The sequence below is a fragment of the Procambarus clarkii genome, chromosome 89, assembly GCF_040958095.1.
Source record: "Procambarus clarkii isolate CNS0578487 chromosome 89, FALCON_Pclarkii_2.0, whole genome shotgun sequence".
Lineage (NCBI taxonomy): Eukaryota > Metazoa > Arthropoda > Malacostraca > Decapoda > Cambaridae > Procambarus > Procambarus clarkii.
This window is the reverse complement of record NC_091238.1, coordinates 6630622-6646912: the sequence shown is the minus strand read 5'-3', so window position 1 is coordinate 6646912 and position 16291 is coordinate 6630622. Positions and strand designations below refer to the sequence as shown.

The 16291-nt window shown below is 37.8% G+C and overlaps 1 protein-coding gene across 17 annotated transcripts in view; it reads left to right on the top strand.

Annotated features, from left to right (window-relative positions):
* The window catches only part of kst (spectrin beta chain, non-erythrocytic 5 kst), a 242070-nt gene that overhangs the window by 173402 nt on the left and 52377 nt on the right, over positions 1–16291 (top strand). For 15 of the 17 annotated variants that reach the window (XM_045767218.2, XM_069317861.1, XM_045767217.2 and 12 more), the window contains 9 exons: positions 168–287; positions 1480–1629; positions 2278–2496; positions 8143–8259; positions 8695–8874; positions 9353–9498; positions 14928–15008; positions 15213–15444; positions 15802–15975. In XM_045767218.2, the coding sequence (XP_045623174.1) occupies positions 168–287; positions 1480–1629; positions 2278–2496; positions 8143–8259; positions 8695–8874; positions 9353–9498; positions 14928–15008; positions 15213–15444; positions 15802–15975 (1419 nt within the window). The remainder of the gene's footprint in view (positions 1–167; positions 288–1479; positions 1630–2277; positions 2497–8142; positions 8260–8694; positions 8875–9352; positions 9499–14927; positions 15009–15212; positions 15445–15801; positions 15976–16291) is intronic. The other 2 variants (XM_045767220.2, XM_045767223.2) reach the window with 2 other exon arrangements.

Here is a 16291-nt window from a genome sequence, read left to right as displayed (position 1 = left end):
TAAATTAGTGTGAAGTTTGGTAATAATCAAACCTCCGTAGGAACTCGTAATCTTATAAACATCTGGTGAGACTGTAACATGTGGTGTAATAAAATCTTTCAATTAAATGTTTATATTTTTTATTTGTGAAACACTGGTTTGTGATATTCTGTTTTCTTTGTTTCCAGGAGCCAGCAGCCAGGCGTCGTGCAGACCTTGAAGAATCGCTTAGATGGCACGAGTTCAACTTTGAGCTTGATGCTGAGATGCAGTGGATCAAGGAACACATGCCACTAGCCACATCAAAAGTTTGTATATGTGTTTTTACTCCTTTATTCCTTTATGCAAGAGTTAAATGTACACCTTCATTTTGAAGTTTCAAATGTTTTGTGAAGAAACTAAAATATTTAAGTTGTTCCAAGCATGAATATTTTTTTAGCGAGTATGAATGGATGAAAAGTTAATTGGTAGAATATGGCTTGTAGACGTTTGATTAAAGTGGTGGAAGACTGTGTTAAAATTAAGTAAACACTTGAATTATAGCTAGCGAAGATTTAGAGAAGTAGGGAAGATAAGGGGAGATTCATTTCTCGTAATGATTAAGAGTGCCAATATACACCTACCATGTGTTTTCCTATTGGGGGAACTGGAAGTCTGAAGGTTGTTCTTTCTCATAGCAAAGAGCATGATTGTCTCAACATGGGCATCCAGCAATCATGTTGCGGTGATGTCACATCTTTTGTCACCGAGGCTTGGAATTGGAAGCCAGCAGCTAGACTGCTTGTTACCCACAGATAACCATGAGCTGGCAGGTTGCATCTACCTGGGGCTCTGGGAATGGGTGGAGGATGATTGGAGTGCTCTCCAGACATAGGTCTGGGTTGGCTGGCGTATATAGGTGATATGCAGAGTGATGTAACATGAAGATGAGTAGGAAGAGGCAGTTTCCTCTGCTATACTGGGGAATTACGTGATAATACCATTATTGTAAATATACTGTACTATATTGAAAATAGACAGGGACCAAAAACAATATTAGGTGGGGGCATGAGAGCTAGATCTGTCAGTGATAGGTGACCTGGTTGTCAGTTGTAAGCACATTATTTAGGAATTGTCACTGTTCATTATTATGAAAATGTTTACCACAATATATTAAATGTACTGTATTCATTATCTGCATATTTGTATACTATAGTGTAATGCCTATACTGTATTACATAACGTAATTGCTCCCATGCTTGACATTTCAACATTTAAAAGTTCAACATTTAGACACCCTGCAAGATATTATCATTCTAGGAATATTTATAAGAATATGAGAGAACAGCTATTTTGTTCCTTGACAATTTTAACCATGAAGTACAGAAAGCTTGTGGCAAGTGTTCCTCAGGTTTTCCTATTAAGTCAGTATTCCCAAGAGGATATTTGATTTATACTGTATATATAAATATAAAGGATAAATTATTTTGCATGCATTTATTGAGATGACTTTTTCTTCAGGTACTTGGGCAAAATCTGCACGAGGCACAAAATCTAAACAAGAAGCACATCAAATTAAAAGCTGAAATCCAGGGACATCAGCCACAGATCACCAAGACGCTGGTGAAAGGCGATAATCTAATTAAAGATCGGCATCCAGAAAAGGCATTGGTAAAGAATTTGGCACCATTTTTGTGAAGCCTAGAATAATGTTTATGAAGTGTGCCATGAATTAAAGCAAAATGCAGAGGCTTCGATAAGAATGTGTGTGTTGCATTATTAATATTATGTTTTATGCATACAAAATTAAACACAGGTTGGGTGGTTTCAGCTCGTAGAGGCTGCATGGCCCTGTCAAGGGTTCTGGTACTGTTATCTGTTTGAGCAGGAGTACGATTACACACTACTCTTCAATTTATAATTAGAGGACAGTACAGCAACTATAAACTAAAATTTAATTAATATTAATGTGTGAGACAAGCCAAAAAGAACATTTGGTATTCATATGTGGAGTTCAGTGTATCACAGCTCCTTGGTCACATGAACACCCTGTTACATAAAATTAAGATATATGTAATAGCCACTTCTCTCCTGCCCTCTTAATGGGACCATTTTGTTGGGTTGCCAGTATAAAATTTCACCGTACTGTATGGTGGTCCCATTTGGTGCCCAGATTCTTCTAATTTAGAGTTGCTTGTGCCTAGAACCTACATTATTCTTAATTCAGGTTAAGGTTTGGATACATTTTGGGTTTTTGCCTTGTTTTATATTTTTTTTTATCTTACTAATTCTCATTTAAAATTTTTCTCCATATAATAGATTGAGAGTAGATGTGCAGAGCTGCAAGAAGCATGGGATGACCTGATAGCAGAAGCTGACGAGCGCAGTCGAAAATTGGAACTAAATCTCAAAGCTCAGCAATATTTCTTTGAGGTTACAGAGATTGAAACATGGATGAGTGAAAAGAGGAACATCTTGCAGACCAAAGATTACGGCAAGGATGAAGACGTGGCCCGAAAACTCCTAACAAAGCACAAGGTGGGCTTTATTTACTTCTGGCTTGGGTGTCTTTGTTCCTTGTGTGCAACTCTACTTCCTGAGAAGGTGGGTATCTGCAATGTTCAAGAATAACTGAAAACAGTTATTGTATTATTCTGCTTGTTGGTTTAGCCATTGTTAAAGTAAAGCATCCACCATTGCTGACATGCACCAGGAGGCAAGAGTGCAAACGGGAGGCTTCAGTCTTCTTCAAATACATAGATAATTAAGAAGAATAGATGAAGGCGCAGGTAATGAAGATGTGGTTACAATATCACACTGTGGATTTGTTCATACACTATATCATAGTGTATGAGTAACTATGAATGACTGAAGGTATCTTTACTATTAAAGCCCATGCGAAGTAAATGAAGGTAGACTTAACAATGTTATTGTATGAAGCGTTAATTTGTGACAGTCCGTTGATATTTTAAATTTGTTTTAATGTTTTCCATACCATCATGTTAATGCAAGTTATCATGGATGTTATCTGCAACAAAATAAAAGTAAACTAATAGGGGGTAAGTGTATTAAAATTTCTGTGCGTCTAGCTACAAAGATGTGCATATCATGGCATTTTGCAATTTTTTTTTTTTTTTTTATACCACTCCAGATAAATGTGTAGAAAGTGTAGCCGAGTGTTGAATCTATGGTATGGTATACATGACATTTTGAGTTGCTCTAAGTGCCATGTATACTGTACTACATACATGGTATTAACATATACATTAAATCTGAATCTTAAACATGACAGCATCACCTCGGCATCCTCTTCAGCTACTGTTTGTGACTTGTAAATATGAACCAGGCCAGCCTTGCGGTCTCGACTGTTGAATTATTCAAACATTATTGCTTTCTTTGAGTACCGTCACATCCTACCTTGTTCAGATTGCTTGGTCTTTTTCTGTTTATTGTTTTTTTTCCCTTACATGACTGTACAGTAGCATGTACTGATATTTTGGTTTTGCCACTGGTTTTCTAACTGCATCTCTGATGATGAATGTACTCCAGTCTTGCCCCTTCTACTCTTTGTTGATAGTTTGCTGCCAGCAGTGGTAAGTTTATTATGCACTCTTTATACATGTAATCTTTTCCATTCCTTTTCGTATTTTGGCCTCTTTTTGTCATTATGTTGAACGCTGGTTTAATCTTGCTCATTGTGTCGCATTTTCCAGAGTGGTGTATACTGTATTTTGTTCATGCCCTTGGTGCATGTCTTGCTTGCACAGTTTCTTTTTCGTTCTCTTCCTCTGGTCATATTTCCTGTGGACATCCAGTAAGAAATCTCCTGCTATTGGTTTTAAACATTCTTGTATAGAAAATATTGTCTGAAATAATGTTTAAATATTGTAATGGTTTGGATTATTTAATTTTGTTTATATTGAATACTTTAATTTAAATCATAGTATTGGTTAGATGAAAACAGTTTACTTCAGTTACAATATTTCTATCTTTAAAGGCAAATCTCTATAAAGATAATTTTAGCAGCACTGTACAAATTATGAATGAACTCGACTCTTAATAAAAATTAAGAAGAAACACGTTTCTCACTGACTAGTAACTGATACTAGTAAAGCTGCGAGATAAAAACAGGTAGTGAAGCTATGCCTTCAGCTATTTTACTCACACCCGTCCTTGATAAGGGTTAAAGCTGATAAAGTAGAATGCAAATTTTTTTTCTTTTCTCACAGCTCTCGTTTATTACTTATCACTTGGTCTTCTCATGGTCTTCTTCTGAATCCCTATTATTTTGAGACTTGGGGTGCCACAATTGTACCAGAGGTGGTACCCTATATATACGGTATATCAGCAGTATATATCAAAATGACAGAGAACTTACTTAAGATAATAGGTTCAACCTGAGTGTATGTACAACTCCATATTCATCAAGAACTGTAAAAAACCACTATCGCAGGCCCTTCACATTCTGTGGAGACAAAGCCTAGATACTGGCGTTATCCCTGACATACTAAAAACAGCAGAGATAGCACCACTCCATAAAGGAGGAAATAAGGCAGAGGCAAAAAATTACAGACCGATAGCACTAACATCGCACATCATAAAAATTTTTGAGAGAGTGCTAAGAAGTAAGATCACAAAATACATGGAATCACAGCATCTCCATAACCCCGGACAACATGGTTTCAGAACAGGGCGCTCTTGCCTGTCGCAGTTGCTGGACCACTATGATATGGCATTAGATGCTATGGAAGACAAACAAAATGCTGATGTAATTTACACAGATTTCGCAAAAGCTTTTGATAAATGTGACCATGGTGTTATTGCACATAAAATGCGTTCAAAAGGAATTACCGGGAAAATAGGCAGATGGATCTACAATTTCCTGACTGACAGAACCCAATGTGTAATAGTCAACAAAATAAAATCCAGCCCATCAACCGTGAAGAGCTCAGTCCCCCAGGGTACTGTGCTTGCTCCAGTACTTTTTCTCATCCTCATATCGGACATAGACCAGAACACAACCTATAGCACTGTATCATCCTTTGCAGATGACACTAGGATTTTCATGAGAGTTGGCAACATAGAGGACACGGCAAACCTCCAATCAGATGTAGATCAGGTCTTTCTATGGGCTACAGAAAATAATATGGTATTCAACGAGGATAAGTTTCAGCTCATGCGCTACGGAAAAATTGAAAACATAAAAACAGGAACCACGTACAAAACGCAGGCAAATCATAACATAGAACGAAAAGGCAATGTAAAGGACCTGGGTGTACTCATGTCGGAAGACCTTACCTTTAAAGAACACAATAAAGTAGCCGTCACAACTGCAAGAAAAATGACAGGTTGGATAACAAGAACTTTTCACACTAGAGATGCTATACCGATGATGATACTTTTCAAAACGCTTGTGCTATCTAGAGTGGAGTACTGCTGCACAATGACAGCCCCTTTCAAAGCTGGAGAAATTGCTGACCTAGAGAGCGTGCAGAGATCCTTTACTGCTAGAATCCACTCAGTAAAACATCTAAATTACTGGGACCGACTAAAGAGCCTAAATCTGTACTCCCTTGAGCGCAGGCGGGAGAGATACATAATAATTTACACGTGGAAAATAATTGAAGGGCTGGTCCCAAACCTGCACACAGAAATAACACCACATGAGACCAGAAGACATGGCAGGATGTGCAGAATACCCCCGTTGAAAAACAGAGGTGCAACAGGTACTCTGAGAGAGAACTCTATCAACATCAGAGGCCCGAGACTGTTCAACACGCTTCCACTACACATAAGGGGCATAACTGGCAAACCCCTCAGTGTTCAAGAGAGAACTGGATAAGCACCTCCAAAGGATACCTGATCAACCAGGCTGTGACTCATACGTCAGGCTGCGAGCAGCCGCGTCTAACAGCCTGGTTGATCAGTCCAGCAACCAGGAGGCCTGGTCGACGACCGGGCCGCGGGGACACTAAGCCCCGGAAGCACCTCAAGGTAGCCTCAAGGTATGGAACCATTTTCTAAAGTACAGTATTAAAAGATAGTGAAACCTCTGGACTTGCAATGTAATTGGTTCCTGAAATAAAGCATCATTTTTGAAGAGGGGTTAAGAAGCCAAACTGAAGAACCCTAAGAGATAAGAGAGAACATGATTGAAAGTATACACAAATACTGATGTAAATACCTTAGTAAAGTAGATTGGAATTAGAGGTGTACCGGTGTATTGGTGTCTGGTAATAAGCCAATATTGGCGTTGATCAAAATATTGTTATTATACACCTCTGGAATAACTGGATTAGAGAACATGGGTGTATGTTAGGAACAAATGATTCAGAGATGTAAACAGTATCTATATATTCTATGTAGTAATGTGGTTATGAAGTAGGATTTTGAGAGTCACGGGTGCCACCTCGATCCACAGTTTCCAGGCATGTACAATAATACTTGAATATAAAGCTACTATTAAGGACCTTGTAGCAATATCTAGGTGATGGGGGCCCCATGAGTCTGATGATGCTCCTTGTAATAATTATAGGCACAGGTAGGTCAACAACCTGATCTTTCAGGCATCCCTGTGTACAGGAATCGTAGCAGACGGGTGGAAACAGGCTAACATAGTTCCAATCTACAAAAGTGGCAGCAGGGAAGACCCCCTCAATTATAGACCTGTATCATTGACAAGTGTAATAGTGAAAGTATTGGAAAAACTAATCAAAACTAAATGGGTAGAACACCTAGAGAGAAATGATATAATATCAGACAGACAGTATGGTTTTCGATCTGGAAGATCCTGTGTATCGAATTTACTCAGTTTCTATGATCGAGCCACAGAGATATTACAGGAAAGAGATGGTTGGGTTGACTGCATCTATCTGGACCTAAAAAAGGCTTTTGACAGAGTTCCACATAAGAGGTTGTTCTGGAAACTGGAAAATATTGGAGGGGTGACAGGTAAGCTTCTATCATGGATGAAAAATTTTCTGACTGATAGAAAAATGAGGGCAGTAATCAGAGGCAATGTATCAGAATGGAGAAATGTCACAAGTGGAGTACCACAGGGTTCAGTTCTTGCACCAGTGATGTTTATTGTGTACATAAATGATCTACCAGTTGGTATACAGAATTATATGAACATGTTTGCTGATGATGCTAAGATAATAGGAAGGATAAGAAATTTAGATGACTGTCATGCCCTTCAAAAAGACCTGGACAAAATAAGTATATGGAGCACCACTTGGCAAATGGAATTTAATGTTAATAAATGTCATGTTATGGAATGTGGAATAGGAGAACATAGACCCCACACAACCTATATATTATGTGAGAAATCTTTAAAGAATTCTGATAAAGAAAGAGATCTAGGAGTGGTTCTAGATAGAAAACTATCACCTGAGGACCACATAAAGAATATTGTGCAAGGAGCCTATGCTATGCTTTCTAACTTCAGAATTGCATTTAAATACATGGATGGCGATATACTAAAGAAATTGTTCATGACTTTTGTTAGGCCAAAGCTAGAATATGCAGCTGTTGTGTGGTGCCCATATCTTAAGAAGCACATCAACAAACTGGAAAAGGTGCAAAGACATGCTACTAAGTGGCTCCCAGAACTGAAGGGCAAGAGCTACGAGGAGAGGTTAGAAGCATTAAATATGCCAAAACTAGAAGACAGAAGAAAAAGAGGTGATATGATCACTACATACAAAATAGTAACAGGAATTGATAAAATCGACAGGGAAGACTTCCTGAGACCTGGAATTTCAAGAACAAGAGGTCATAGATTTAAACTAGCTAAACACAGATGCCGAAGAAATATAAGAAAATTCACCTTCGCAAATAGAGTGGTAGACGGTTGGAACAAGTTAAGTGAGAAGGTGGTGGAGGCCAAGACCGTCAGTAGTTTCAAAGCGTTATATGACAAAGAGTGCTGGGAAGACGGGACACCACGAGCGTAGCTCTCATCCTGTAACTACACTTAGGTAATTACACTTAGGTAATTACTAATAGTGGCCATAAGTACTTTGCACTAAATGTCAGTTGTGCACCACACTCTCATGAGAGGGCTAATGGGCCTGTTCCTTGTAAATCAAAATGGAGTAAGGGTTAAAAGGTACAAGGTAGAAGGATTTTCTATACCTGTGACTTGAGTGACTCTTTGTTTTAACACACATTTAATTTTTGCAGGCTTTGGAGTTGGAAATTGACACCTATGGTGGTATTGTGAAGGAGATGGGAACGATGGCAGACTCGATGATCAAATCCAGCCACCCAGAATCTAAATTGATTAAGGACAGACAACAGGTAGATGATAATTATAATGGCATTACTATTAATTTGTGTCTAAGAAATTGGTGACAAGGTCTAGAATTAATTTTTTTCTTTTGTAATATTCAAAGACAACAAATATATTTTCTATCAGAAATGGCTTGATTCATATGCACATTATTTGATACAATAATACTATACAGTAGTGATAAATGATGTGCTTAATTATTAAATCCTCATTGGTGGAGGGAAGTGTCATGCCCTTCACCCACCTACTAATATTTCAAACAAATTGGTTTTACTTGTGATAAAATGGGAGGATATTGGTCTAAAGGTAATCGTCTCTTATCTCCACTAAGGCCAAGTACTTCCCTACCCCAGGAAATATATCTAAAGTGAATAATAAGTTTAGCATTTACTTTTTTTATGCTGTACTGTTTGTGTATGTAATATATATTATGTATTTTTAAGGTGCTAAACCAGGAACTGAAAGATCTTCAAAAATTATCTGCCCATCTTCGGCAAAAGCTAATGGAGTCTATGTACCGCCATGAATACTTCAGGGAGGCTGAGGACTTGGAGAAGTGGATAAATGAACAAATGCAAACAGCAACCTCGGAGGACTTTGGCCAAGACTACGAGCATTTGTTGGTTAGTTCATCTATACATGTTTGTATCGGTATCCTTTTACTTTGGGAATTCTGCTTTGTTCAGGGGGTAACTTAGAATGCACCGAGGAATTCCACACATGAGTAATGGATGTTCGCAAGAGTTCTGTAAATTTAATACTTTGTAATATTTTGAAAGAGTTAGGATTGATGTCCAGAATATTAAATACTGGCTAGGAAAATAAATTATACCTCTAAATAAATTTAACAATTTTAAGGGCCATTCATTCCTCACAGATATGATTCATGATACATACATTCCCTTTATTGTGCTTGCACTTCACAATAGATGACCTGTATTCCCCATGGATTGGCAGTTTGATATTGTCTGATATCCCCTGTGGCAATTTGATTGTTTTTTTCCAGACAACCATTCAGCTAGGTTTCTCTGGCAGTGGCATAGTTGTTGTTTCTATATATATTTGTTACAGTATGCATATAACTATTTTTTTTTTTCACAGCTGCTTCAGGCTAAGTTTGACGATTTTAAGCATCGTGTTGAGGCAGGGTCAGAACGCTTTAATCAATGTGATGAACTGGCCAAGAAGCTTATTGCCAATGAAAGCCCCTATGCCTCTGAAATTGAAAGAAAACAGGAACAATTAAGGTAAAAATCTTTGTTTGCAATATGTGTGTTTATATTCCTGAATATTTTTGTAAGAAGTTAGTCTGGATTTTGTTTTGTTACTTTTGCTGCAGAAGAAAGATGTTGGTGTGTTGGAATGATACATTACATAAGGTAGAGGATGAAGGAAAGGTACTAGAGATGATGAAGAGCGGGCCCACACAGTATCACCTAGTGGGTGTTGTTAAAAAACATTGTTCAGGGAGAACATTGTTCTCCCTGACATTGTTATGAGAGAGAACGGGGAGGCTGGCAGCAGGTCAACAAATCCCACAAATGATTCCTTGAGCTCTCATGAAATGCAACCTTAAACACAGGTGATGATATACACTGAAGGTGTTAGTGTGACAATAGTCCTTGAGGTGGGTCTTGTCCTGATTTAATGTAGAACCAGTTAGGGCAAGAATGTTCCCGTCCCTCTTCAGTTCATTATATGGAATTAATGGTGTACGACTCCAGTGGGTGTTATGTTCTCTATACAGATCGAAATTGTTATAGATGACAGTATACTGTATTTGAGGAAAATAAATTTGATTATTACAACACATCAACATTAAACAATCCATATTGCATGGGAAACCATAGTGTACAATATTTGAAAGCATTTAGTAGATAATCAGTCGAGGTTAATACAGTGCCACACATGCAGTATATAAATGATGCCTTTGTATTGTGGTAGTTAGTATTGAGATTGTATAAAACCTAAGCACAGTTTTAAGGCATGCTTTGCAGTTTGTATACCAACATTCATTAACTAAATTTAAATTGGAAATTTACCGATTGTTTAGAGGATAGAATTAGGGATAAATTGAGTGTTACAATTCCAAGACGAAATAAAGGAAGGAAATGAATGGGATATAGTGCATTTATGCAACAAGCTCGAATGAAATTCAGGAAAATAATAGTTGACATAGCTTGATAAATTTTCTTCGGTTGAAAATTGTAGAAAGTCAACCCTCATATTCAGATTAATGGTGAACTTGATCATTACATATAGGAAGAATATTGCATTAAATGCAATTTGCTTTTCCTCCCATATATTAAATTGTATATCGTTACATTGAAGTATATTTTACGAAGAACCGTTATAAACTGAAACTATTTACACTACAACATGGTGGTGTGGACTAGTACTAGAGTTTCTTGTTAAATTTTGTCGGGTTTGGAATAGTGATTTGCATTAATATTTCAGAAGTAAGGAAAACTCCTGCTTATTTTAGTGACGTTCTTGTGTATCTGCATGGATATTTAAACTATGCATCAGTTTTATTTTTTCCCCCAAGTTGCATGATAATTTAGTAACCACTTTTTACTGCAGTGTAACTGTGAAGCATGGTTAGATGCACATGTTGGTGTGGAATGAAATCACTGTTAACTTAATAAACACTAGTCAGTGTGAAATTTAGGGTTAATCTATAAAGCAAGCATTAATTTATGGCTTCATTACCTAAGCATGCTCGTATGCACACACTTGTCTCGCATGCACGCAAATGTGCCGAGTTGTGAATATGTGCAGAAATCGGCATGCACCTGTATGCATGCACCAGCAAGACTGCATGCTTGCACCAGCAACAATGCATGCTTGCACCAGCAAGAATGCACACATGCATTTACACAAACATCTACATACATATGTATACAAACTTCTGCGCACACATACACTTACGGCCTCTCACACAACACACGCCTACCTCTTACAAGACACATCATACCACACACAAGGAACAGGCTGAAAGGGAAGCATCATCCAGAAGCAACGAGACAGATTTTAAGGGCATGTTTAAAACATAAAAATGGAGGAATGCATTATAGAAGTGTCTGTAGCATATGCCAAACTAGATATTATGAAGATACCCTCCAGAAACCTAGAGAGTGAAACATGTACAAGATAAACTTGTGAGTATGCAGCACTGGCATTAAACCCATACCTGTTAAATCATTAAATAAAAAGTAAAGAATAAGCAGGGACAAGTCACATAGACTTGTCCCAGTGCTGATTGATGCTGCCTACAATGAAAGACCCAAGTGAGCTCGAGCTCAAACTCTCAGCACTGGAGAAAATGTGAATTGAAAAATATAACGTACAAAATGCCATGGAGAATTCTTATTTTCGACAAAAAAAGGTTGAAGAGGTGTCTAGAAAAATCTTCCCTTGCAACTCTTCATGCTAAAACATTTTTGAAGCAAATTTTATAAGCCACTTTCAGAAGGAAATATGAGAAACGAGGAAGAAAAGTCATGGCATAAACTGCCAAGGACATGTAAAGGCAAGGCTAATGAACTAATGCTAGACTCGGCACATACTAGTTCAACAAGGTGTATTCACACACAAGTCGTCGTCCCTGCAGTAATATTGGAGGAGCTCTAGGAATTTTTTTGTTAAACGAAAATTGTGAATGAGATAGTTTTGCAAGTGGTGCCATCGGGAAGCATAAATTAACAAACGCGTACTGTATCTATAAGAGATGGTAGGAAGAAATGAATATAAAACTGGGGGATAATATTTGAATAGGAAAAAGTGGGAGAAATTGTTTTTAATATTTGCAAGACTGAAATTAGAATATGCAGCAATTGTATGGTGTCTGCGTATATCTCAAAGCACATCAACTAGAAAAGGTGCAGACATGCAACTAAAGGGTTTTCCATTTCCATCTAAAAGAAAAAATGACGAAGGTAGGCTGGAGGAATTAAATATACCAAAATTAGTAGAAGAGGCAGTATGATAATACCAAATCATGAGAGGAATACACAGTTGCAAGAGGGGATGTTTTTGAAAGGTGTAACTGCAAAAAGCAAAGCATCTTTGATTCAAGTGGAGAAAACAGATGTGCTGGAAAGATTTCTGGAAATTCTGTTTGCGAACAGAGTTGTCAGTGGTTGGAAAAACTTGAGGGAAGAGGGGTGGTTGATGCCAAAACCATCAGAAGCTTGTAAATGCCTTGCAAGAGATTATAAAGCATCATGAAACATAGCTTTAATTCTCTAGCAACACTAAGTAATTAAAAGTAGAAAATCTCACTCACACGCCGAAGAAATATAAGAAAATTCACCTTCGCAAATAGAGTGGTAGACGGTTGGAACAAGTTAAGTGAGAAGGTGGTGGAGGCCAAGACCGTCAGTAGTTTCAAAGCGTTATATGACAAAGAGTGCTGGGAAGACGGGACACCACGAGCGTAGCTCTCATCCTGTAACTACACTTAGGTAATTACACTTAGGTAATTACACACACACACACCCAACACATACTTTACACTCCAAATCCACATACATTTGACAATACTGATAATTATGTATATTTTTGTAATATGGTTTTAAAAATAAAGTATATTCTTTACTGTAGTCTCCTTTATATTTATAGTATGTGAACTTCGTCTTTTCCCCCATTCCTTCCTCTTCCTTGCTCTTGCTCAGTTTTTATGCTCCTTATGAAACTGAGAGCATAGGTATCTACGTCAGTTGTGTGTGATTAATGACTTTATAAAGAATACAAATGCATACTAAGTAATCACTAATCAGATGATCTGTATTTTTCATAAATATCTTTATGTATTAATAAACATAAAATTAGTTTATCATTAAACTGTGTTCCCAACTTCATCTCTGAACATGTTGTGCATGTCTGAGCTGTGTTGGGCATATTTTTGGCAGTAGATAACCCTTGCCTAATGCTAGGGTATCTGTTTACTGTTAGGTGAATAGAGGCATCAAATGAAAGGAAATCGTGCCCAAATGCTTGTTTTACCACAGGAAATGAACCCGGTACCTTTCAGCTGTGACCCGACTTCTGTTACCATGTGCAACAGGACCCTCGTCAAAATAAACGTACCAATAACAAGGCAATGGAACCAGACCACATATTATCGTGGCTACTAGAGGAGGAAATGGGGATACTTGGTAATCGGTTAATTCATCTATAATGCTACATAAGCAAGTGAGAAGCTCCTGAATATCTAGAATACTGCTAACATAATACAGTACTGTAATTTTGTTGAATAAATGACTGATGGCTGTAAACTATTGTCAAATGAGCATTCCTTGTTAAAATCTGGAAAAAATAAGACTGTGAAGAACAAAGTTTGTTATATATAGCAAGAGAGAGAGAGAGAGAGAGAACAGATTTAAAGTAGACAGGTTGTCACTGACATACCTGACACTGATACCAAGATGGGAGAGGGCTGGCTGAAATGCATCTTTTAACCTGATAAATTGGTTTTGAAACTATACACAAAAAAAGATAAAAATAAAGATGCAGGCTAGAATTACTGGGAATATGTGGAGACTAGGCAAAAATATGTAATAAATGGCATCGGTCATAATGATGGGAAAAAGTGAAGATAATGGAAACTGTCATGTAAATTCTGGCAAGATTTTTCTTTGTTTTGGATTTGTGAATAACATTCACAAGTTTGCTGACAACACAAGTTTGAAAATTGTGCAACACTGTACTACATTACCTTAAGCTAAGAGTTTGGGTAAAAAAAATGACTTTAGAGATTACAGTAATACAGTACTAAGAAACGTCAGTAATGAAATTTGTGAGGGGGACAAAAAAGATGTCCAGAAAGGCAATAGAGTAAAAGCAAACCATCTGGGTATTATGACACCAACCTTAATGCCCTTTCTTACTCCTACCTGGTTCTTCTTTCTCCCATATCTGCTCTTTCCCTATCCCTGTGTCCCCCCCCACCATCCCTGCACCCCCCCACCATCCCTGCACCCCCCACCATCTCTGAGGCCCCCCCCCCCACCATCTCTGAGGCCCCCCCCCACCATCCCTGCACCACCACCATCCCTTCACCCTTCCATCCCTTCACCCTTCCATCATCCCTTCACCAACCAACTTGGACTCGCCCCCCCCCCCCCTTCCCCCTCAAGGTCATCTCCTGCAAACAATTCCCCTCTGATAATGCTCCCTCCCCTCAACCCTTCCCCCTCTCCCCTTTTTCCTAGAATCATCCCCACCTTCATTACTACCTTTGCCATATTGCCTAACCATGCCTTTCTCCTCTTCCCACTTTTTGTACCCCCTATCTTCCTGCTTTTTGTCTTCCCTTTTTCTCGTTTTCTATTCCCACCTTTCCTTCCAGCACCTCTCTTCTGCTTCACTTCCTCACACTATATTTCACACTAAACATACTGTATAATGGAGACTACTATTATAAGTACATTTGTATATTGATATAATATGTACATGATATAAATTTCAAATAGATTAAATGGATTTATAGAATAATTAATTTTTTGAGTTTAGTGTAATGAAACAAATGTACGTTTGAAATACCATGTAATAGTATTTATTGTTTGGGATACACTAACTGGTAGGGGGTTCTTCTTTTGGCATCTTAACATTCAATAATGGTAACTTGGGATATCTCTTGGACTCTACTAACCTCTGTCTGCCCTTCTGCTAGCAGTAAGGGAAGTCCGTCTTCTTCTCCCACTAAAAGCCAAGATCCAGCCAGCCAAGTGACTGCCTACCACAAACAAGTGCGGTAAGGTCTTCTTGATTTCTAGCTCTGTCTGATTGTTTTATTTGCTTAACCAGATTTCTTCTTTAAGTAAGGACTTGGGTTTAAAAATAAATTGAATTTGACAAAATTGTGTGTGGACCTTTACCTCAGACAAATCTTTAAAGTTTGTTAGGTAGAATGCTTTCTTTTTGTGCATTAAACTTACAACAATTACATTAAATCCAGGGCTGCATGGAATAGTCTTCTAGAACATATTGAAGCCAGAGACCAAAAGTTGGAAGCTGCTGGAGAAATTCATCGCTTTAATCGTGACGTTGCCGAGGCATTGGCTCGAATTCAAGAAAAGTACAAGTCGATATCAGATGATCTTGGCCGTGATGTCAACTCTGTACAGTCATTATTGAGGAAGCATGAAGGCTTTGAAAATGATCTGGTGGCCTTGGAAGCACAGTTACAGGTACAATAAATATACAGTATACATATATTATTGACAATATATATAATGACATACTTTACATTATATAGGGGGGTAGTAGAATACAATATGCAAGTGTAAATTTAGGAACTCTGTAGTTGTATACAGTATAGATCTTTGATATTGTCCTCACGATACTGTCCTGGATTGTTGTGGTCTCAATCTTCTGCATGAACATCTTTGGATTTTTGTAGTATTCTTTGCCTGTTGCCCTCTAACCCAGCAGTCATGTAGTTCTCTGGTTGCCATTGGTGAAATTCTTCAGTTTTTTCATCCCTATTAATCATGTTGTGCGTATTAATTGTAGTGATTGTATAATAATACATGTTTGACAATCAGGTTCTGGTTGACGACTCTGCGAGACTCCAGGCAACTTACCCCGGCAGCAACGCCGAGCACATAGCGGAGCAACAAACACTTGTGGTTGATAACTGGAACATGCTCCAGGAGAGAGCTTCAAGAAGGAAGGATCAACTTCATGCTGCAGCGGATCTTCAGAGGTTCTTGGCTGATGTAAATAAATTGAGATATTGTCTAGTGTCAAAATATTTTGTTTTTGCTAAGTTGAGATGTCAAGTTTCATTAAATATTTCATTAAATATGAAAAATAACAAGTTCTTTGGGTGTTTTAAGTTATATTCAGCACTGGACAAAACCCTATTTTGCTTTTTGATATGAACTGTTTAAATACTGGTATCCAAAGATCCTTACATGCATTCCTAGCTTCCTTCTCCGTTACTCATGGTATTTCTTCCTTATTGTATATATTCATCATTCCTTCTTTATCCTAAAGTAATTCTGTTCTCTTCTGCCCACCTCTTCATTATAT